Source organism: Myodes glareolus, chromosome 14 (assembly GCF_982192425.1).
Source record: "Myodes glareolus chromosome 14, mMyoGla1.1, whole genome shotgun sequence".
Taxonomy (NCBI): domain Eukaryota; kingdom Metazoa; phylum Chordata; class Mammalia; order Rodentia; family Cricetidae; genus Myodes; species Myodes glareolus.
Genome location: NC_142039.1, coordinates 14,734,753 through 14,758,858, shown reverse-complemented (window position 1 = coordinate 14,758,858; position 24,106 = coordinate 14,734,753). Strand labels below are relative to the sequence as shown.

Genomic DNA, 24,106 nt, shown 5'->3' with positions numbered 1-24,106 from the left:
CACAGATTCTACCATTTTCCTTCACCTCAAAGCCCGGGCAATTGAATCGGATTCACAAAAGTTGGGCTTTACATAGGCACAATCAACACCAAAACGACTGAAGATGACAAGGAACGAAACTGTCCCCTCTTTGGTGACAGGAATCCATGAAGCGCAGGAGAACATATTTTTGGGAAATTTATTTCCAAGGATAAATTTGAAGAAGAAATAATTTCCCCAGAAGGGCAGAAAACGAGAAGTTGACTGACGCTCCGGGCATCAGTTACTCTCACTGTTTTCCTCTCATGATGGAGAGGCCTGGCTAAATGGGGGCAACTTCTGTGTGGAAAGATAAACCCTGAGGTGTCTAGAAAGGGCTGGAGATAGCCTGATGTGCTCCACAGCCTGCTGTCTTTTTGGCTGCGACCCTGTTCCCTTGCTCTTTAGAAGCACCCCCGTGAGGAGACGTGGTGCGGGAGAATTATCTGTATTCTGTCAATCATATTTTAAATAAATGCTGATTGGGTAGTCAGGAAGTATAGGTGGGAAAACCAGACAGGAAGTAGAGGTGGAGCAAAGAGAACAGGAGTATTCTGGGAAGCAGGAAGCTCCCTCTGCAGTCCTACCCAGATCACTGAAGAAGCAACATGTGAGCTGCCCAGCTAGAAAAGGTACTGAGCCATGTGGCTAACGTAGATAAGGATAATGGGGTAATATGTGTTATAAGAGCTAATAAGTAGCCAGAGCTAATGGCCAATCAGTTTATAATCTTATGGAGTCCTGTGTATGGTTTTCTTTGGGGTATGCCTGCTGTGGGGTGCCGGGCGGGACAGATACCCCAACAAGCTGACCCCTCATGTTACAGAGACCTGTGTCCCAAGGACAATGGCTTTCCCAGTGCACACGCTGCTGTATGTGGAAAACAGCTCGCTTTTCACTCTTAGTTTGTATTCTAGAACAGGTGATTTTTATCTCAGTGTTCCTGCTGAGCACAACTTCTGGCTGAAAACACACTTTGGCATTCCAAATTGTGTGTGAACCCCACACAATATCCTAGTGACATCATTTGCTTGCAGATCTGCCTAACTTGCGGCTCACAGGGCATAAGCAGTAGGGGAAACTGTGAATGAGGCGCAATACAAAGTACAGAATGTACTACTTTGTATTAATAAATTAATAATGTAATAATAAATATGAGATTGTTATTTCTTACTATTTTGTTTGCTCAGTTCTCAAGTATAGGCTTTGTGGAAACTCAGTGTTGTGTCACAGTGACAAAGTTCGGACTACCTGTGACCAACTGAGTACAGAAACCTGCCTCCCACTTCCACCCTAAAGCTCGAGCCTTCCCTTGCTTGATTTGTCTACACATAATGAGAGCAGCATGATTACACTCCTGTCCGGGATGAAGAAAGAAATCCCAGCATTGCAGATGTGGAATGTACCACAGAAGATAAAATAGTGATGATCAGTGCTACTGAAGGCCTGGAAGAATCTACCAGACAGACAAAGGGATGGAATCCAGACACTTCAGGGTGACAAGGGTCATGACATGCTGGATCTTGCTCCTGTTGGCTTCCCCAGATTCATCACACCAGGAGGCGTTTGACTCCCACTCCACGGCAGCCTCTCTGGTTTCCCTTCCTGAGCTGTCACGAAGCTCTGGGCTTCCATTTCATGTGGCGCTTGATCTCTGAGGTCTGTAAATAGCTCTCAGGCCCATTCACACTCGCCACCGACTAGTCTTGGCGAGGGAACATAAAGTAAGAAACAGAGAGTCACATGGCCTTTCCCAGGAAACACCAGAAAACAGGCAGAGGAAGGAGATTTAACAAGGAAAATTTGGGGAGATTGGGGTGGGGAGGAAGCCCATTAGGAATGAAAGGGAAACTTGCAAAAACAAAGAACTCTTGGTGTCACCCAGATCTTGCAGAGAAGGGAAACCTGGTGAGGGACATATGTATTGGCTGAATATGTCCGCTAAGAATTGTGGTCCTTTCCTGAGTGGGATATTCTGTGGGTGAAAACTGAATCATTATACTTAAGAGGGTTTGGATAAGTAACGATTGTTTAGAAGAGCATCAAATGAAGTCCCTTGGTCATTCTCATGTTAAAGCAGTCTCTTTCCATGTCAGAGTCTGCATAGACAGTTTCAGGTAGCCAGGGCTGCACTGTGAGGTCCTGCCCCACCCCACCCCACACACACCCAAATGAAGCAACCAAGTAATCAAACAAAACTAGTTTTTAGTGGGTTAGAGTTGGGATGAACCTTTCTTAAGTGGGTAGGCAAAGCCCACTCTTGAAAAGGATGCAGGTCGAATTATTTAGTTTACTTTTTATTTTAATGCAGAAGGAAATTCTGAGGCTTGTAAGGTTCAAGGGAGGGGTAGCAGAGGAGAAGAAGTTGAAGACAGGAAACGGGGACATTTGGTGTAGAAAAATTAAGCCTGGAGCAGCAGAAGGAAATGGCTTTTCTCCAAAAGCGTTGCAGAGAGAAGTTGAAGAAGAGAAAGAATATTAGATGTTGCATATTGTGGGCTGGATTTTGTGATGTGGAAATTGATCATTTGAAGACACGCTTGTCTTCAGGACAACAGCAATGTGACGGGAACTGGAGAGGCAGTACAGAGAGTGCAGCGGAGGCTTGGAGTAGTTAATATAGAGACTGAGGAGGACAGGACTTCCTTGTGACAAGGATGACCCCACGGATACTTCCAACCACTGGGATATAATGGGACCACCAGCTAAAAGTGGAGAAGCTGGACTATAAAAGTACATCTTACTGGGACTCCCAGGGCAGTCACTTGGAAACTTTGGAAGTTTCTAAAAGAATGTCCAGGTAAATCATCTTGCATTCTCAGCATGGCCGGAAGGAAAGTTTGGCCAAAGGTAGCTTTAGGAGTGGGCTGGGCTGAATTGGGCTGAATGCTTCAGAGAAAGCATGCATATTAAGAGAGGAAGGTTCATTGGAGAGAGACGGTGAGAACATTATAGGAATAGAATGGCTGAAGAATAGGATGCTGAGTGTGGCGGAGGCAAGGTATCTAGAGAACAATGGCCACAGTCCCAGGATTGTGAGCATCTGGATGGAGTGAGGTGAGAACTCAGAGAAGTGTCGGCCCCACGGATGCTGGGATTGCCCAGGACAAGGACAGAGCCTGGTCTTGCCAGAGGATAAACAAAGGAGTTGTTCGCAAATGCTCAGAAATAGAGTATCTGATAGAAAAGTGTTTACAGCCCAAGATTTAAAAAACGGAGCTTAGACAGACAATTAAGAATTGTGTAAATCCCTAGTTCCCCATATGTTTTCTATTACCCCTCTGTATGTGTCTGCTGCCATGGACAGCAGATTTACTATGTACAACTTCTCTTTCTTTTCTTGTCCTTTGAGACAGGATATGTAGTGTAGGCTAACCTTGAATTTGTTATCTCCTGCCCCAGCCTCTAGCAGGAAACTAATGTACAGAGTGGAAGTACTGGAAAAATCGGGTCATGATTAGTGTGTGTGTGTGTAAGTCATATATGGGTGAGAGCGTGAAAGTGTGTATAAACATACACATGGATGCTAGAGTACTGTTTTGGCTATTGTTTCCAAAGTGGCATCCACTTTGGGGTTTCCTGAGTTTTTCTGTTTGCTTTGAGACCAAGTCTCTTATTGGCCTGGAACTTTCCCAGCAGGCTATGCTGTCAGTCCAGAAAACCCTGAGGATTTGCCTGGCTCTGGCTCTGGGTGATTTCTGTACATAGGTTCTTGGGGTTAAACTCATGTCTTTATGTTTGCACGGTGAGTATTTTGCCAACTGTGCCACTTCCCTAGTCGCTAGTTGTGATTTTCTATTCTCAAATTATAACTTATAATTATTATCAGTATTAATAAAACAATGGCCCCAGACCAAGAACTCTTTGTGTGGTTTCTTCAGATGCGGCTTATGTGGAAATCAAGAACATATGTGCTGGGGTCCATTATAATTTGTCAATATTAATACACGGTCTCTGGATAAGCATAGGTCCTCCAACTAGCCAGAAAACAGGGCCCCTGCAAGAAAGGTGTCAACAGAACATGCCCCTTTCTTTTCATACCACTGGTTAGAAGATAGAAAAAGCGTCTCTGGTGAGCACCGTAATCTATGGGTCTTCAAACAGCTTACAAACCAAGTTCCTCAAATGGCATTCCAGAAATTATTTCACAAAACAAAACATAACAAAGGGGGGAAAGTTATCCAAGAAATGTAAACAACAATTCCCATCCATTTTCTTGATGGATGGTGGCGTCCCTTTCCCAATTGGCCATGGTCACACAGACTGAACGTTTCCTCAGCCGGAGATGAGGGGAGGTGAGGGATGCTGGACTCAGAATCCTCGGGCGAGGCAGACGTGCTGTCAAGAGCAAATTGGTTCAATGCTATGAGAAGCTGTAAGTAAACACTCAAGAGGCTCCCCAAGAGCAAACAACTTCGTTCTGCAACAAGGAAATAATTGTTAGTAAATACGTTTCTTTCGGCAGCTGCTACTCAGAATTTGACCTCAACAAGACTTTTTCATTTTCATAATTTCCCCCCAAACTCCTCACTCTGGTGCAGGCTTAAATTTATGGATTAAAGGAACAATATGTAGCTAGAATGTGCAGTACCATTGGGAAAAATGGTCTTTGAAGAAAGAAGTTGGGTGAAACGAGACTGGTGGCCCTGAGAATCCATAGTTAAGCCTGGTATCCCATCTTTTTCTTGTTTGTAGTGTCTTTGGAGCTCAGGTATTCCCAGCATACACGAAAGAATAAACTCTACTCAGGGACTGTAATTAAATCTAAGTGGAGGCAAGCCTAGAGGGCCAATGTACCCTGCAATTAAGACATACATGTTAAGGGTTTGTGGGCAGAGGGAAAACCCCACTTTTTTCTTCCTGAGTTATGCAGTCTAAATACAAGAATCAATGCACTCCATTGATGGTGCTGAAGCTTCCTTAGTCTTTGGATGTGGTGTTTTTCCATTGTATAATAGCTATGGGGCTGCACAGATGGATGTTATATGTGCATGTGGGTGGAAGTCAGTGGACTTCCTTAGCTGTCATTCTTCAGGATGAAGATCAATAGCAAGCACAGATGGTAACTACAGCATCGTAACTGGAAAAAAAAAACCAGAGCCAGGTGGGCTGTCTTGCTCAGACCTTCTAAAACTGTGGATGGCTAGGATATCTTCTCAAAGGAGGAGGGGAGCATGTAGTTGATGCCTGACCATGATAGGGTTAAGTCACAGGTGTCCTGGGTGGGTGATATCAACTGTGGCTGTGAACACTCCAGCCCTTTAAAATGATTCCGAAGGGCATGAAAAGAAATTGGTATGCAATGACAAAGGCAGGTGAAATACTCTTCTTCTTCATGTCTTCGTTTGAAAGGTGTATTTTAGGTGAGGGCCTCGGGGTGACTGAGCCAGGGCTGTTGTTCAGGAGCTGACAGGCGTCCCCTGGTTTTGAATTGATGAGAAACAGTAGACAGAGCAGTTAATGACAAGAAAGTACTCTTAGGGATAAGACAAACTATGCAAATATGCCAAGCCACTGTCTGCTGGCCACTTGAGTCTAGAAAACTATTTGCAGGGATCTAATCCTTGACAGATGAATGGGTTCTGGGTTTTTGCCATTCCTGTTTGTATGATCTGGTTGCAATTTGGACTTCCTGTGAGATCTTGCTGAAACAAGGAGAGATTCAGAGGCGACCTCTTTACATCTCCAAGGGCAATGCATACACATGGGACTCTCGTGCTTCTCGGTCTTGGTACCTGAGGATCCTCCTTCTGTTGAAGTTATCCCTGGAAGGTTTCTGGGTGCTACTGCAGATTGGCTCTGAGCTTCTATGCCTTCCTCGTTCCTCACAGCCTCCAATTCTTCAGCCTTCTTCCTCATCAGCTCACAGCTGAGCTGTTTATTATAAAATCTTGCCCATTGAAAAACTCAAAATCCTTTATTCTTCATGAAACTTGTGGTTCCTTGGTTGGGTTTACTGTTTCAACCTCATGTTATCTAAAGATCATAGCATGTTTGAAAGGCTATTCAAACCCCTGGATAAAGTCCACCAAAATAACAAAATTGGTAGTTTGAAAAAAAAATCATTTTACCATCTTTAGTAGAGCTGAGAAACACTTTATTCAACTCTAAAGTCTTATTCCAAGAAGGATCTGGAACAAATTAGATTTAATGGATCGGTCTGAATGCTGCAGACAGTTGAATGTTTCAAAATGTTTTAGATGGTGGAGGGAGGAGAAACTGCTACATTAAATCCTTTCCTTCTGACCTAGACCATAAAGTGTGTAGGCAGAACTTCATGGATGTTTGATTCTTCTCCTGGGATCTAAAAGACAGGTAACCAAACCCCAAGAGGTTGAGAACATCGCTACGCAACAGAGCCCCAACCTTTGGATTAGGAGGCCAATGTGCAAGTAGAGCGAACGAGTCTAGCCCACATGTACTACTCTCTGCTGACCTCAGCCGGGCATTGGCTTCCTTGAGTGACAAGCAGGGGCTGTGTCGCTCTCTCTTCTTCTCTCCACGTTTCTAATTCTCCTCAGACTCCGATGTTTCACAGGCCAAGCTGAATAAATCTCCATGCAGCTTAAAATGATGCAGGCAAATTAAAAATAAAAAAATTCCCCGTTGTCTAGTGGCATCTATGTATGGCCACCCTCGTCCCATCCCATCTTGGATGCTGATGCTCTGTGGTTGGGCAGCAAGGGAGGTGAACGTGGACGAGATGGTTTATTCATTGTTGCCGAAAGCCGCCATCGGTTAGAACTGTTCTGCCGGTGGCTTCACAAAGGCACTCGGTGCTCCCTCCTCAAACTTGGGGGGCATCGGAGTAACTTGACAGAATAACTAGTTTCTACTGTGCAAACTGAGCCCTGCTAAGGTCAGACTTAGTGGACCTTGGTGTGCATGTGAGAAGACTTTCAGGCTTTTGTTGAATTTGGAACACATCTTTGTTTGCACACAGGTCAAATTTCTGAGGGTTTGGGGAGATAGTTGGCAATAAGAAAGCATTTCTCTTGAAAAATCGTGTTTTAAATGGCAACTCAGTTCTCAAGCCAGTCCACAAAAAAAAAATGAGTCCCAGGGAAAAAATCCTACTTAAGCTTCAATATGGTTTTTATGCCATAAAACTGTATATTTGTAATAAAAATAGTAATATCCAGGACAATGGCCAGATGAGTGATTATAAAAAATAGAAAAAAATATTTGTTTACTCTGCGATATTGAGTATTTGGGTAGGGAAATGAGAAAGTGTGCCTATGCTTGGTAGACTCAAAGGGGCTATCGACATCATTTCAAAGGCTCGATAGTTGGTGGCTCTGGTTTCCTGTAGTGGGTGGCCTAGAAAATGCTTCTCAGGAAATCTGGATGGTTTCTTTTCCATGAGTATGTGAGAGGAGCAGGCACGGTGGGGCTCCCTATAATTCAAGAAGTCATTAGCCTGAGTCTGGAGAATGGAGAGTTTGAGGCCAACGTGGGCTGCACAGTGAGAACTTGTGTCAGAAAAGAACAGAACAGAAGCGAGACAAAGCCGGTTAGAAGGTTGCACTGAGACAGCAAAGTCGGAAATCCTTTCAGCCAGAAGTGAGCACAGTCAAGAATTTACATGGGAGAGCATGTTGACTAGGTGTGTATCTGAGCACAGAAGGGGGTGGGGTGGGGTGGGGTGCTGACTGTGGTGGCACAGGATGGACATTTGCTTAGGAATACAGATGTTTCGAGAGACACCGCCTGGCACCTTCCTTACTGAAGCAAGGCAGAGTAGGCCGCAGTTAATGCAGGGACTCTCAGCTATTCAGAGTGTTGACAATAAATGACCACAAGTGCTCAGTCCCAAATGGGAATCTGTATCATCAACTGACCCTTTCAGTCACTTCCTGGCCCACTCCTAGCACCTCCAGGTTTCAGAGCTCCTGTAACCTTGCAGAAGAGGGGTGGAAAGAACGCAGGAGTTGCAGGACAGGAAGGGTGATGTGAAATGATGTCCCCTTGATGTGACAAGGCACGTGCCCTCGCAGGCTCAGTGCAGCGGTGGCTGCCTGTACAAGGGCGGATGCTTAAAGTTCCATCATGGATGGGGAAGGGATCATGAGACTACACTCTTAGATGATGAAGTATCAGCAGCTGATGATTTTGGTTGGGCTGCCATTTCTCTCTGGACATGTGGTTACTGGAAGACCGCCCCTGTTTTGGTGGGACCCATGCTCATGCGCATAAGGGCAGCACCAATTAGATTCAGCGGGTTTCTTTCCAGAAGGATGTGTGAAGGTACAAGTGACAGAGGATCAGTGAATCGTTCTACACTTCTTAGAGAAGCTTTTTTGGCACGAGATGGTAAGTAGCACAGAGACCCACAACAGGGCAATGGGCAGAGAGTGAGAGAATTTGGAGCACTCAGCCCAAACAGGGATATCTTTATCAAATCTCTTCCCGCAAGACTACAGAAGAGCTGGCTGAAAGATTATGAAGGTCAGAGGTGGTGGATGGCTCCAAAGAAGCAATGTGATCTAGACACAGTAGGGCTGATGCACATAAGAACTCAGCCTGTGACAGTATGTACACCACTTGCCAAACTCAAGCCAGACAAAAACCAGCATGAGAAGGGAGAACGGACCCAGAGTTTCACCCTAACCAAGAAGCAGTTTGCAATGGATACCTGCTGGGAGAATCAGTTCATTAGAGAAAATCAGTTTTCTGGATTACTTAAAAAAAACTGATTTTCTCTAATGAACACTGGGAATATCATCCACACTCCAGAGCAGGCTATATGCTCAGGAGTAGTTGGCCAACATAAAATAGACCCCATGGTATTACAGACATGTGCCCCTGGGCCTGGTGCTATATGTAATACCAGCTCTGGGGAGGCAGAGACAGAGGATCCCTGGAATGCATTGGTCAGCCAGGCTAGCTGGAGAGGTCAGCTCCGGGTTTAGTGAACACCCAGGATGATAGAGGAAGATACCAGTGTTCACACACACACACACACACACACACTTTACACAAACATATACATAAACAATATAGAAAAGCTATCAAATAGCCTTGCTATTACCATATTAAGATTTTTAAACCTGTGTGTTGAAAAAATGGTGTAATCTGTTTTTTCTATAATTTCTACGCATACTTAATCCAGGACAAGTTGTTTATCTGTGTTGTCAGGGAAGGAATACCTGCTGAATAAATTGATAGCAGTGCCACTAATCTGGTTAATATCTTAAAGAAAACCAATATTCAGGTACTTTAAATTATGAGTGCTACTGGCCTAAAACTAAAGATTATTATTTTAATGTCAATTTACTAATAAGAGGGTATTTTTTTTGAAGTTTCGCTGGGAACATACTAAATGTTGTTAAAGTATATTAAGGAGGCTGGAAAAATGGCTCAGTGGTTAAGAACCCTGGTTGGTCTTCCAAAACAAGTTGGGTTCTGTCCCCAACACCCATCTGGCAGCACCCAATCATCCCCAGCTCCAGTTCCAATGAACCCGATGTCCTCTTCTGACCCCCACAAGTGCCCAGCATGCACGTGATACACATATGTATATGCAGACAAAATACTCATATGCATAAAGCAAATCTTTATAGAATATGTTAAGAACAACGTTCCCATACCTTAGGAATTCATATATTCTTCTAATTAAGCTATGTTAGGGAGCTGTTACTTCATATTGTCATAAAATCTTATATTTAGTTTTCACAGATTGAAAGTTTTTTTTTTAAAAAAGAAGCATAATTAAGTTGCATTCAAAGAATTTCCTAGCCTTGGGCAGCTTTTTAATGTAAAGCTATTAGCACGCTAAGGAGTAAGTAGGGAGCGGGGAATGCCAGGTGCTTAGTATACAGCACCACTCAGTTTGCACGAATCTGTCAACATTTAATGCAAGTTATCTGTTGGTGCTGTCCCTGTCACTGAGAGTGATGGTTAAATTGCCACAGAAGAAAAAGAAACCTCACAGTCAGCATAGCGCACATTAAACAAGTTACATAATATATACAAACATATATAAACACTGTCAGACGTAAGCCAAACATTGCACTCTGAGAGTTAGGAGCCTTCTGCTGGAGCATGTGATTCAAGACTGTGTGTGAGATATATCAAATACGGGGCCCAGTGTGCGGAGATCTGAGTCACCTAAAGCGTATACACTCACATTTGAAGACAGTATTTTTTTTAAAAGCTGGGTGTCCCTGAGGACAGAGATCATCGCAATAAAGGGGAAATGAGACAAGAATTCCCGGAAGTATTTGAACTAATTTCATGCCCCACAATGGCTTTATTTACTATCGTCCCACAAAGAGGGTGGCTCACCACCCATTAGGTCCTTTACTGCTGAGCCTCCTGTTTCCCTCTTGCCCCTACATACAGAACATGTGGGGGTGAAAAAGGAAGCCATTCAGAGTGTCAGTGACCCCTGGCCTGTGGCCGGGTCCTGTGGATGGCTAAGACTGTGGTTCAGGAAGTCTGTCCCTGCAGCAGAGACACTGGGCCCTTGTAGCTACTAGGAGAAGGTTCTCAAGAGAGGCTGTCTTCTGAGGACAACATCCGATTCTCAAAGTTTTGTTTTTGTTTTCTTGCAAATGTGACATTTTTAAGGGCCTGTGTTACTTCATTTCTTTACTTCCCAGAAGGAACCTGAGCCAGATTTAGACCTTAATCTAGATGGGTTTGCCTTTGGGACAGTGGGGTTCTTTGGTAATGAACGAGTGGCCATCAAAGCAGCTGCCTGGACAGGAGGCAGAAGCAGGCAGAGAGGGAGAATCTCAGGCTCAGTTCAGAACCTACTCTCTAATGGACTCCCAGGCTCCTTCCAGAACCTTCCAGAATAAAGCCCAGGGCTCTACTCTGAGCCAGCCTCCTTACAGGTCAGGCCCTGAGCTTTTTCTAGACCCCCAGGCTTTACTTTGAGCCTGGTTTCTAACACACCTCTAAGAACACTTTCTGCTTTTGCCTCTGCTTCTAATAGACTTCTCAGGCCCTGCCCTAACTCTGCATTCCAATAGGCCAAGGTCCTTCCCTGGCCCTGTAAGTGCCATAGACACTGGTCCTGCACTGGCCATGCTTTTTCCTAGACCCCCAGAAGCTTTTCAAGTCCGCACTGCAGTATTTTGGGCTTCTCTATAATCTTTCACTACCACGGGAGCTCTGAACATTCCAATCTAGGGGTTCTCAGCGCATGGAGACAGCTTTTGGCAAATTCTCACACTTTCCCACTTGCTATTGACAACAGCTACAAGAACCCATCTTGGCAAAGATCCTCATGTCTTTGGGCAACATCCCAAAGAAGACTTTTTAAAACAGCATCTTATACTAACTCTTCCAAATGCGACATACCTAATTATGATTTTGGTTTGGTTGTGCTATTGGTGAAACGGTCTATAAAAGGTGATCACTGAAAAAGGTTTGAGAGTTGACAGGTTGCTAGCAACAGTAAACATTTGCTCAGGTTGAGAGTTTATACTGGGTTATGCCCTTTAAAACCAAGAGAAAAGTTCTGCTCAGTGATCATGGAAGCAAGCTAAGTTGAGCCACTGCTTAGACCATGTTCCTACCTTTATATCCTGTGGGTTGATCTCAGGATTTGTTTGACACCGCAGAGGCCCCAGAGTTTGAAGATGAAAAATATAGAGGAGAAACTCATCTCGTGCTGAGAATGGCCAGCCCACTTCCAGAATGGTGTCACTGATGGTGCTGGGTCCGATATTGTGCAGCTGCAAGAAGGTGACACATTAGGAGATGTGGTCCAACTCTGTCTCTCACGGGTTTGCTTGGAAAAGCGCATGTCATTGGTGTTGACTATGGCGGTAGAACACAGAGTCCCCCCAGGCAGGGGGAGCTCTGAAATCACAGCATGTGGATATTCAGGGAAGAACATGAAGCTCTGAGCTTCGGTTTCCTGAAGACCAGGAGACGGAGAATTCTTATCAGAAAGGCTTGGGACCAGAAGTATTTTAAACTTCAGAATACTCAGGGATGGGACCCAATTGCAATCACAAAATTCACTGATATTTCAGACATACCTTATTATGCGTAGCTTGAAGGTAACTTTTTACATTTTTTAAAAAACTTCTTTAAGTGTATTTGTGCGTGCACAGCCGCCTGTACACACATGTGCCTGTGGAGGCCTTAAGTTGGCATCAGCTTTCTTCCCGGATTGCGTCACACCTATGTATTGAGGTAGTGTCTCTTACTTGAACTCAGAGTTCACGGCTACAGGGCTGGACATAGCTATTCAGCTTGCTTCAGGGATCTCCTGTCTTTGCTTCCTAAACCCTTGGATGACAAGCAGGCTGCCACACCCACATGGCAAGGGTCTTACCCACTGAGCCAACTGCCCAGCCCATTGTATTTTTAACGTGCTTGTGTTTTGGCTACGGTCTGTCCCATGAGGTCAGGTTTGGTATTTTCTGCTTGGAGCAGGTATCAAAGCAATTGGACTTTGTAGTACATTCTGTTGTTTTTCAGATTAGAGAGGCCCCATCCGTACTCTCTGTGTGCGATCACTGCTATGCTTACCTTGAATTTATGTAACTTTAACGGTAGCACTAGAAGCACACTTTTAATTATAGGCTTCCAAAATGTAGTCATCTTTTCTTTACATTTGGAACTGGCCTCCTCCTGCCTGACTACTGGCTTGTCAATTGCAACCATATGGGATGCACTCTCTTTCACCCTCTGGGAAAAGGGCCATCCATCAAGCACCAAAGCCTGTCTGTGCGCCTTACAATTCTCTGCCAGTGAGTGTTTCCAAGCTGATGTGCTGTCATTAGCCAATCCCAGAGAAAGGAAGGCCACATCTCATGAAGACGAGCATTTTAAGCACGTGACTTCTGTTCAGAGGACACAGATGCCATCCCCCGCAAACACTAAGCACATTGGAAGGAATTATGAGTTTACAAATTCTCTTCAAAATTAGTAGAGATCGTTGCCCCCCCCACCCCGATCTGACAATTACCATTAGAATCTATGAAGCAGTGTGGTTTCAGCTTTTTTTATTTGATGGCCTGTGTAATTCACATCATTAAAGGAGCATGGCATCCACTGACCCAGCATGTTAGGAGAATTGAGATTAATGTGTAAGAAATACTTGGTGACTGGGAGCAGGGATGGGGCATCCTGGTGCCTGCTTTAAACTTTCATGATGTTCATGCTAATCCTAGAAGCAGAGCTGCACATAAATGATTGAATCTGAGCATCTTTTCCAAACTTTGAAGTTTTACCATTCTTAAGAGGAAATTGACTCCCACAGTTTCATAACGATTCTATTAGTCTATTATTATTATATTGCTATTTTCCTTGGGAAGTTCTTGACCTGAGTGACGCTGGGACAGGTGTCGGGGTCCAGCCTCGAAAGGGTTCACACGTTCAAACGTAGGGGTGTGTGGGTTAGAAATATTAGATAGGAAGAACAGAGATACGAAAGAAAAGGAACAGAGACATAGGATAGAACCGGGAGGGCAATCTAGTGAATACTGAATTTACCTTCATTTATTTTCCATATGCTCATATACCCCAATCCAAAACGGGGAAGGCAAAACGACTGCTTTAACATGATTCAAAGAACAAACAGAGCAATTACTTGCTTCAATATGTGAAACATCAAGTCACTATATTCTGAGTTAAGCATTCTGTTGTTAAGGCAGGATGCGCACTGACTACACCTTAGACCAAGCAACTGGTAGGCAGCCACTCCCTGGGTCAAACCATCTACATCCTTCAGGGAGCAGGAGTAGGCTTGACCTTTGGTCGGGGTGAAATGGATTCACTTCTGTGGGCCACCTCAATATCCAAAACACCACGTAACCACACCCTAGGTCAAGATATTTTGTTTGTAGCCACACCTTAAGTCAGACCTCTTGTCAATAACCTTGAAAGAGCCAGAGGAGGCTTAACCTCTCTCATCTTCAGTCAAGGTAGAGAGGACCCACTTCTGTGGGCCCCTACAGACAGGCTGTCCTTTTGTTATCAGAAGAACCTAAGCTCCGGCCAGGGCATCTGAAGGTGCAGAGGAAGGACGTTTATGCCAATACTGTTCTCCCCATGGAGGAAGAGCTCAAGTTTGGGAAAGCCTTCACTGTTAACCCAGGGGGAAGGAGGTCTTCATGGCCCTTTGTAATGGTTGATGTCAACTGTCACTTGACAGAAGCTAGAATCACCTGAGATACAGGGATTATCTTGATTTTGCATTGTTGTGGGAAGGGTTCTGTGTAGGTGGGACTATTCCCCCTGGGCCGTATAAATGAAGGAGGTGACTGGAGCTTGCATTTTTCTCTGACTCCTGAGTGCAGATACAATGAGACCAGCCAGCCTCCTGGGCCTGCCACTATGTCCTCCCTGCCCGCTGCCATGTCTTTGCTGTCACGACGAACTGCATTCCCCTGGAATTATAAGCTAAAATAAATCCTCTTCCCTTAAGTCACTGTTCTCAGTGTATTTTATCACTTACAGGTCCTTTGCATGTATGTATTTATTATATATTATATATATTGTGTGTGTATTATATACATACATGTATTATATACATACATACACACACACATATTGGCTTCTGGTTTTGTGTTTTTATGGGGTTTAATTGTGCAGATATATGCTTCTTGAGCTTTCTCTTTGGATCTCATTTGTTCTGATTGTTTGGAATTATTGCTTTTAAATGCCCATTTGCAGCCTAATGAGAGAGAGCAAGGAAGGGTATGGATTTGAGTGTGTGTGGAGGCAGAGAGGAACTAGGAGGAGTTGGAGGGAGGGAAACCATAATCAAAACATATTGTATTAAAATCTGCTTTTAATTTAAAAAAAAAGAAAGTTATGTTCAAAACAATTGGTTCAGAGGCATGAAGGAACAGAGGATGAATGGAGAAGGGGTCTCAATTAGAAAGTCAATTGGAATTTTATTTTTCTGAAATTCCATGCTGGGTTCGCTGAAAACAAATTACTACATGACTGATGGCATTAACTTTAAAGAAAAACCTAAATAACTGCTAAGTTAAGCCTCTGTTATATATTTACTGTTTATATTGAATCTAAATGTTTTAGGTAACATGTCAACAAGTGATCTCACTATTAACAGTTTAAGACTTTGTGTGGGAAAAGAACACCGGGACACTGTTTCCTCTGAAGATAGTTGACTAACCCATGGAGTATTCAGATCTCAGAATAAATCATTCACTTTCAACGTCAGTTACACAAATAAAAAGGTAAAATCATTCTATCATGTTCTTGCCACATAAATTATATCTATATTTTCATTTAATAATGACTAATTAATGGAATATTCTAATAGTACTTCATAGTTAATGACATTTAGTTTATATATAGGTAAGCTTAAGGATATCTGAAAACATGAAAGAAATATAATCAAAGGAATTAGGCTTTTTTGATGCATAGGCTGTCCAAATACTAAGTGGCGAACAAATAAAAATATTTTTAAAAGATCACTTAATAAGATAAGGTGTTTCTTGCCAGGTAATAGATCTTACCACTGAGGACTGGATGTCCATGTCTCTGGGTATTCAGCTGGGTAGCCATCAGCAGCCACTATAGCCATACTAGTGTATGGGTAGTTATTCTTCAGGGCACCATAGCCATAATAGTACAAGTTATAAAGTTTGGACCTTGAACTGGGACCTGAGGTTCTATGAATTTCTTATTAGTAAGGAGTACATGAATAAAACATCAAAAAATTAATATAGGAAATAAGTTTCTTGGATTGAGGAGATGGCTCAGGAGTTAAGATCACTGGCTACTCTTTCAGTGAACCTGAGTTCAATTTCTAGTGCTCACAGGAGGCAGTTTACAACCACCTGTGATTCCAGTTCCAGAGGATCAGGTGCCAGCTTCTAACCTCCACAGTCACACATGCTGTGCATATATGTACACACACATATGTATATAGGCAGAACCCCCCCCAATGCGTAAACTGATAAAATAATAATTAAACAAGAAATTGATACCTCATAAATATGCTCCACCAAAGGACCGACTTCCTCCTCCTTGTGGGGCTCCTTGTCTGGTTCCCAGTTGTGGATGGGCAGAACAATCTGCGGAGGGTGAGACACTCTGGAATGTGTAATATTAGGTTGGTTACTGATGAGCGCCTGCTAAGTATGTCTTCCTTGCATATTACTATATAGTTACACTGGTTCCAGAGAAAGCAAACTGCTCTCCAGTTACTGGGGACTATATCTGACACGCGGTTAGACACTGTTAGTAAGGGGTGCTAAAATGGCCGAGGGAATAGTGGAGACACAGAAGCACCGTGCGTTCTTATACACTGGCCTATGGTCAGTCACTGGTTTACAGTCCTGTACATCTTAGACAGGGAGCAGGGCAGAGCATGTTATTGAGTGGACATGAACAATTCAACACACATATGTACATTTATAAAGTCTGCTATCCACTTTTTGTAAGTATGTGTCTGTGTCTCCTGGCATAGAGGTTATATAACCCCTGCTTTAACACAGAGTAAGAAAGAGGGTGTGTGTGTGTGTATGTGTGTGTGTGTGTGTGTGTGTGTGTGTGTGTGTGTGTAAATATATCTAGGCTCCTGTGAGATGTATTCAATATCTAGTTGAAAAGATATACAGTTTCTGGTTAAATATGTCTGCATAGACCAGTGGACACTCTGTGTATATTCCTTCTTTGTAGATTCTTTTGGTTCCTGTTCCTGCAGAGGGCAGAGCCAGACTCAGGACCAGGTAGAATCAAGTGTGATCACAGACTAGAGTTGTCTTACGGACAGTTTGTAGGACAAGCGAGTCAGAACTAAGTATTGCCATCATCTAAGTGCAAAATTAACTTAGCAATGTACACATAGACAAACCTGCTGAGTGAAATTTAGTTTTTGGCATCATGTGTACCTGTGTGTGTGTAGTGTGTGTGTGTACATATGTGCTTATAAGTACTCCCCTCTTCTGGAGTCGGTGGAGGCCAGAACTTGATGCTAATATGTCTGCCTCAATTGCTTCTGCACCTTTGATTTGAGACAGGACAGCTCACTGAACTTTGCGCTCGCTGTTTTGGCTATGCTTGGCTGGCCCAGCAGCAAGCCCAAGCAGTCCATCAATCTCTGCAGTTCTGCGTTGGGGTTGCGGGGTTTGCACAGCCGCACACAGCCTTTTCCATGGGTTCTGAGGGTCCAAACTCAGATCCTCATTCTTCACAGCAAGGGTTTTACCTTGAGCCACTCCCCAGACCCCAAAGCAGAATATTAAAAGATACCGCTTTCTAGAATTCTATTGAGAAAAGGTATCTTTGAAAGAATATTCATTTTTTAGCTAAAGTTAATTTCAACTGAACAAATCCTTGCATGGGTCTCAAGTGCTGCTTTGGAAACATTCAGTAATATTCGGTAATATGCACCCTCTAGTAACTTCAGCATTTTTTCTCTTCTAGGCTGTTCTATCTATTAAGTGTTTATTCCTCTTTACTGTTGAATAACATTCTACAGTATGGTTTGTTTACCATTGACTCACTGGGAACCGTCTGGGTTGTTTACAGTTTGAGGCTCTTACAAATAAATTTCTACAAACATTTATACAGAAATCTCTGTGTAAGCTTAAGTTTTCATTTTCTGAGAATAATTTTTTTCTGGGATAAATAAAAATAGTTTTTCTATTGTTGAAGTTTGTTTGCTATTGGGAACTTAAAAACTAAGTATTTGGTTATATAATGCAAATTCTTTTAAAAATATAATAGGACCTATCTTCTATTTCTATTAATTCCAAATAGCAAAGAGCATCATTTATTGTCTTGAACAAGGTTGACCCTACCTGCTATAGATAGAATCCAACATAGGCTTTGGTTATTCATGTTTTTTTCTCTTATTGATTTTTTCTCTTATTATTCATTCATTCATTTTCTTGTGTGTGAGCATGTGTGTATGTGTGTGTGTGTATTTTCCATGGCTTGTGTGTGTGTGTCTGTGTGTATTTGCCATAGCATATATGTGTGTGTGTATTAGACATGGTGTGCATGTGTGCATGTGTGTGCATATTTGCCATGGTGTGCACTTCACATGTGTGTGTGTATTTGCTATGGCTTGTATGTATGTGCATGTGTGTATGTGTATTTTCCATTGCATATATGTGTGTGTGCGTGATGTACATGTGTATTTGCCATGGTGTGTGCATGTGTATGTGTTTTTTTGTGTGAGTGTATGTGTGTACTTGCCAAGATACCTGTGGAGGTCAGAGGATATCTTGTATGAGTCAGAACTTCTACCATTTTGGTTTTGATCCTGGGATAATAATTGGGTCCTTAGGCTGGGCGCATTACTTGCTGCATCATCTCGTGGGTGCTGCTGCTTCCTCTCTTGATACAGCCTCCCCACTGGATTAGTCTGAAAAGACTGTGTATTTTGGTAAATCTTCATGAACCTAATCTACATAGTTTACCACTGAAGGCTAAGCTTACTTAATGCATGTTAAATCAATACTTTGTCATATGAATTGTTTGCCAACTGGCTCAAAGACCGGTTGATGCCATGTAGTAATGAGTCAAATGGAACAGTTCTAAGTACTTTTACCCACTTCAAAAAAACTCTACTTAAGATTATTTTTAAACTATTAAAACAACAACAAATAAAAATGGGCTTAACATAGCGCATGATAAAGCAGCTCAGAATAAACTCCAGTGACCGAAAGCAAATGAGGGTTCCTGAAGGCTGACCATGGAAGATCTTATAGCAACTACTTGTTCCTTGAAGAATTAAACATTGGAGCCAATGTTTTAAAAGCATAATCAGAGGACGGAGTCTTGTTTTGCGATATGGCCAAAATGAACATTTACACTGTCAGAGAATAAACTATAGTCAATTGTTGGACATTAATGTAGCAACTAACACAGCTGCATCCACCCGAGAAACCCGGTTTTAATTAGTTGTTTGGATTATTGCCAATAAGGAATAGAAATTTTTTTTCACTCTACCCGATGGCAGGAATACATGAGGAAACATTAATTTCCTAAGATGAATGTGTAAGAAGGAAGGGAGTTACAGTCTTTCAATGCCTTGGAATTACTTATACATTATATGAAAAATTCCCCACTTTATAAAAAAATAATTTATTTACAAAAATTTAAATTTAGAATTACAAAGCAGTTAATATACATGGTATCATCATCGTTATTGTTATTATTATTATTGGTTTTATGAGACAAAGTTTCTCTGTATTGTCCTCGTGCTCCTGGAACTTGCTCTGTAGATCAGGTTGGCCTCAGACTCAGAGATTCATCTGCCTCTGCCTCCCAAGTGCTGTGGTTAAAGCATACACTACTATACCCAGCTTGGTTTCTATAATTTTGTGGTTGTAAATCTAAAATGAACTACAGAGTATTGGGTGGCACAGATTTGCAATCCCAGATACCCACAGGCCTGTAATTGTAGCTACTCAAGAGAGTGGGCCAGCAGGACTGAAAGCTCAGAGGCTGCAGAGTGAGTGAGTTCAAGGCCCCCTTTGAAAACTTAGTGAATTCTGCCTTGAAAGAAAAAGTAGAAGGAAGCTCAAGGAGGTAGCTGTGTGGCTGAGCGTTACTTAGCAAACCCAAGGCCCTAGGTGCAGTAAACAACACACCCAACCCAAATAATAAACAACGAGAAAACTCTGAGATAACAACGGGGGAGGGGGGAGGCAAGGGTTCCTGAATACTAGTGACAATTCTGAAACCATAGGAGACAGTAGAAATAAATGCTATATTTTCTTCTCTGAGCTTTTAAAACAGTGACTTTCTTTGAGAAAGAGACAAGGGAATGAAATTAAAAGTAAACAAAAATAAAACAATACTAACTTCTAATGCCACATCACTGTATTTCAGGTAAGTCACTGCCCTTGAGTCAGATGATTTGGAGAAATCATAGAGCAAGTAAGAAAATAGAACTGAGTTCTAAGGAAACCCAACATAGCAGCAGTTTAGAATGTCACTAAAGTCATTCCTTTTTCAAGCTTGTATGCATCTATGTGTATGTGTGTGTGTGCATGTGTGTATGAGTAATGTGTGTTTGTGCATGCATGTGAGTGAGTGGTTTATGCTTGTGTATGTGTGCCCGTGTATGTACATGTATGTGGATGCCAGTGGTACTAGCAGGTGTCTTTGTCTATCACTCTCCAGAACAGTTTTTGATATGGGTCTCTGACTTAATCTGGAACTTACTGACAGGAAAAGACTAACTGGCCAGCATGCCCCACTGCAGTGCTAATATTGCAGTGAAACATTCCACACTTGGCTTCTTAGAGTGGGGACTGGGAGTTGGGTCTTAGGTTGTCATACTTGGCGTGGGGATTGGGGGTTGTGTCCTAGGTTGTCACTCTTAGTGTGGGGATTGGGGGTTGGGTCTTAGGTTGTCATACTTAGCGTGGGGACTGGGGGTTGGGTCCTAGGTTGTCATACTTAGTGTGGGGACTGAGGGTTGGGTCCTAGGTTGTCATACTTGCACTGCAAATGCTTTACTGACTGTGCCATCTCACTGGCCCTCGATTAAGTCACTCTTAAAGAAAAATATATAGTGCTAATATTTTTACAAGTAAAGAAAAACTCCAAAGATAGAATTTCTAGATAGAACTAGAAGAGAGAGATGGAGTTGGAGGTGCGCGCGCGCACACACACACACAGGCAGGGGGTCAATGGAGGAGAGAGTAAGATCAAATCTACTAGGGAAAACCAATACAGAAAAGCACAACAGAGACAAGAAGGAGCAGAAGCAGAAAGAGATGTGTGGCCAGATGCTGGAAGAGTAGTGACCCTTCTCCTTGTTCCCCAGAACAAGGCAGTGATGGAAGAAGATAGGTCTAGCCCTGAGAGGCACAGTACCAAGAAGTCAGAGACTGTGTTTAAGTCTGAGTCAAGAGAGTGGAAAGAGTACTTCCTGCCCTGGGGGAGCAGAGAATTTCCAATGGGCGTCAAAAACAAGAAACCCAGACTGTAAACCTCAGCTGGAGGTAGGCAAGAGAAGACAAGGGGCTGGGAGAGAGGATGACACTCAGGCACACATTCCAGAAGGAACACTCAGCTTTCTGAAGGATTGGGGCGTGTGCTGGTGCTGAGGCTGGAGAGATGCTCGGAAGTTAGGGGACACTTGGATGTAGGAATGCTTCCAATACAGTCAATGAATCTGGTATCCCTTGACACTCAAGAAAGAAAATGATAGATCAATACTTCTCATGAGTATAAATATAAAAGTTACTAGCATGATTCTAGCCAGTTCAAGTCTGGAGTATCTTTTCCAGAAACAAGTTTAGTTTAAACTTTCAAAACAAAAATTAAGCAGCTCGCAATTTTCATGGACCCGTGGAGAGGGAGACAGAACCATTTAATCATCTTCATAGACACAGGCAGTACACTGGACAGAACTTAATAGGTATTCATTCTAGCAGTTCTCAAGCAAAAATGAACAAAACGTAAAAGGGAACAGCCAGAACTTGGTAAACAGCATCTCTGAAAACCATGATGTTAGCATCCAACTAAACATGAAAGACTGAACAACTGTAAGAGCGAGAATAGAGCAAGGATGTCTGCTCGCACCACGTCTATCCAGTCATGAACTAGTGAGCCTCGTCTTTGCTGTAAGAGGGGAAAAAGAAAAGAAGACATTCAACAATGTCCAAGAGGAGGTCTGGCCTTGGTCCTCATTTTTTTGCAGGATAATTTCTAAAATATCATATGGCTGCCAGAAGTGACAAGGTCTGAGGCTTTGGGACACACTAGATATTCCAGAAAGAGGAGTTTCTGTGATAGTGTCTAATCCAGAAACATCAGCAGTGTAATTTATATGGGAGACTTGGTCGTATCATCTCAGTCAGCTTGGAGATGGATCACTTGGGCGGGCAGGCAATCCATCAATAACGCCTCTTTACAAAGGACTAAGGAAACTTTGCCCCTGAGGTTTAGGGCATGGCAGGTGGCACTCCCTGCCTGCTGTTACGCATCAGTGTGGGGAAGTAGTAGGTCATACCCTCCAGACAAGGACACAGAGAAGCTAGTGTTTGGCACTTGTCCAGGTCCTTCCTTATATCCTTCTTCCTTTGGTGAGCTCGATCTGATTTTCCCCAGCTGTAACGTGTTTCTATGAGCTTGGTAGATTAGGATGGGATCTGTAAGCTGCTTGTGTCAGACATGACAGTACTTGTTCAACTTGCTTTCCATTGCTGTAATAGAATGTTCTGACCAAAGACAACTTTGGGAAGAGAGGGGTCTATTTCGGTCTATAGTTTCAGGTAATAGTCTATTGCTGAGGGAAGTCAGGGCAGGGACACGAGGAGAAACTGAGGCAGAAACCAGGAGGAGGGCGGCTGTCTCTGGCTGATTCACAGGGCTCACCGTGGAGGAGGGCTGTTACTAGCTAGCTCGCAGGGTTCTGCTCAGCCAGATTTCTTACACAGCTCAGACCACCTGCCTAGGGATGGATTGACATCCAAGAGGTCTAGGGAGGCTGGCCCTCCCACATTAGTCATCAATCAGCCACTCAGAGACATGGTCACAAGCTAATCTGATTGTGGCATTTCTTCAGTAGAGGATTTCTTTCCCCAGGTGACAGGTTGAGACAAGTTGACAATAAAAAAAAAAAACCAAAAACAACCCTAGGATCCGGTTCTTTTGGGGGATCCACAACTTTATATCTGGCTAAATTTATGCATATACAGTTTGGAAAGTAAGAGGGAAAACAATTTTTGTTCACAGGCAGCATACATATGCAATAAAAAATCTAGGAAATCAACAAAATGTCACTGCAACTTTCATGCTTGCCAAAACATGAGCACATGGTCCCCATTTCAAAACTTCCCATTCCTGTTATATGGCACAGCAAGACATTTAGGGTGAGACCCTTACATTTGAGCAAATGATTTGTTTAAAAAGGTGCCACAGTACGAAAGGGGTGAAATGGTGGGCTTTCCAGCAAACAGGCCAAGAAAAAACTGATACTCAGGAGTGAAGCACACCCCGGGCCTTACCTTAACCCAGCTACAAAAGCTGACCAGAAAGGAATTGGTTTTTTTTATTATTATTTTTTTTATTTTTTTCAGGTTTTATTATTATTATTATTAAAAATTTTCACCTTCTCCCCCTTCCCATTTCCCTCTCCCTCCTTCAATTCTCCTTCCCCCTCCCTCTCCCTCTCCAGTCCAAAGAGCAGGAGGGCTGACTGAGAAGCCAAGGACAATGGCACTAGGTTTTGATTCTACTGCATGCACTGGCTTTGGGAGAACCTAGTCTGTTTGGATGTTCACCTTCCTAGTCCTGGATGGGGGGGGAGGACCTTGAACTTCCCACAGAAAGGAACTGAAAACCTAAACATAAAGTTAAACACTGGGGAAGGAAAGGACAAAGCTTGCTGTGAGCCCAGAGAGACAGCTATTAACCCAGAGAGGACACAACGGCACAAACCATGACAAAATTTGCTAATAGATTTTCATTCTTTAAACAACATTGTTAGGAAAATATAGAGTCACATACATCACACGGGGATAAATTATTTTAAAGCCAGATACATGGCAAATGATTTCCTACCCTGAACATGTAAGGGGTTTTTAACAAACCATTAACAAGACAAACAATTTTATAGTGAATGAATGGATGAAAGACTGAAGCAGATACTTCATGGAGAAAGGAGAGACTGGTGACAAACAACCCTGGAAGAGATCAACACCACAACTAGTCCTTAAGCAAATGGACTCTGAAATGCACATTTATTATTCTAGAATGTATGTGTGTATACATGTGCATGTGTGTGCATGCGTGTGTGAGTGTATTTTCTCACATGTTGGCATGGATGGGAGACATGGGACTGTCTTGCATTGCTAATGGGAATTCACAAAAGGCATGGCTCAGCCCTTCAGCCCTTCTGCAAGGCAATTGAGCAAGCTCTTATAAACATGCATTTACCATATAACTCAGTAGTAGCTCCCTTTGGGAAAACAAATATCCCAACAAAAACTTGTATGTGACTAGCCATAGCAGCTTCATTCTTAATTAGCACAATCTGGAGACAACCAATACGGTCACCAAATGGGGAATGGATCATGCATTAGGTGACGATACAATGGAACATTATCAACAATGACATGAAAGAGACTACTGATACATATGCAAGAACATGACTATTTTTCAAATTCTTTATGCTAAT

At 42.9% G+C, this 24,106-nt stretch overlaps 1 protein-coding gene across 1 annotated transcript in view; it reads right to left on the bottom strand.

Annotated features, from left to right (window-relative positions):
* The window catches only part of Itga8 (integrin subunit alpha 8), a 172,498-nt gene that overhangs the window by 29,433 nt on the left and 118,959 nt on the right, over positions 1-24,106 (bottom strand). Inside the window, exons 24-25 of the mRNA XM_087896358.1 lie at positions 15,945-16,050; positions 11,547-11,705 (exon numbers count right to left, since the gene is read on the bottom strand). Coding sequence (XP_087752484.1) covers positions 11,547-11,705; positions 15,945-16,050 — 265 coding nt within the window. The remainder of the gene's footprint in view (positions 1-11,546; positions 11,706-15,944; positions 16,051-24,106) is intronic.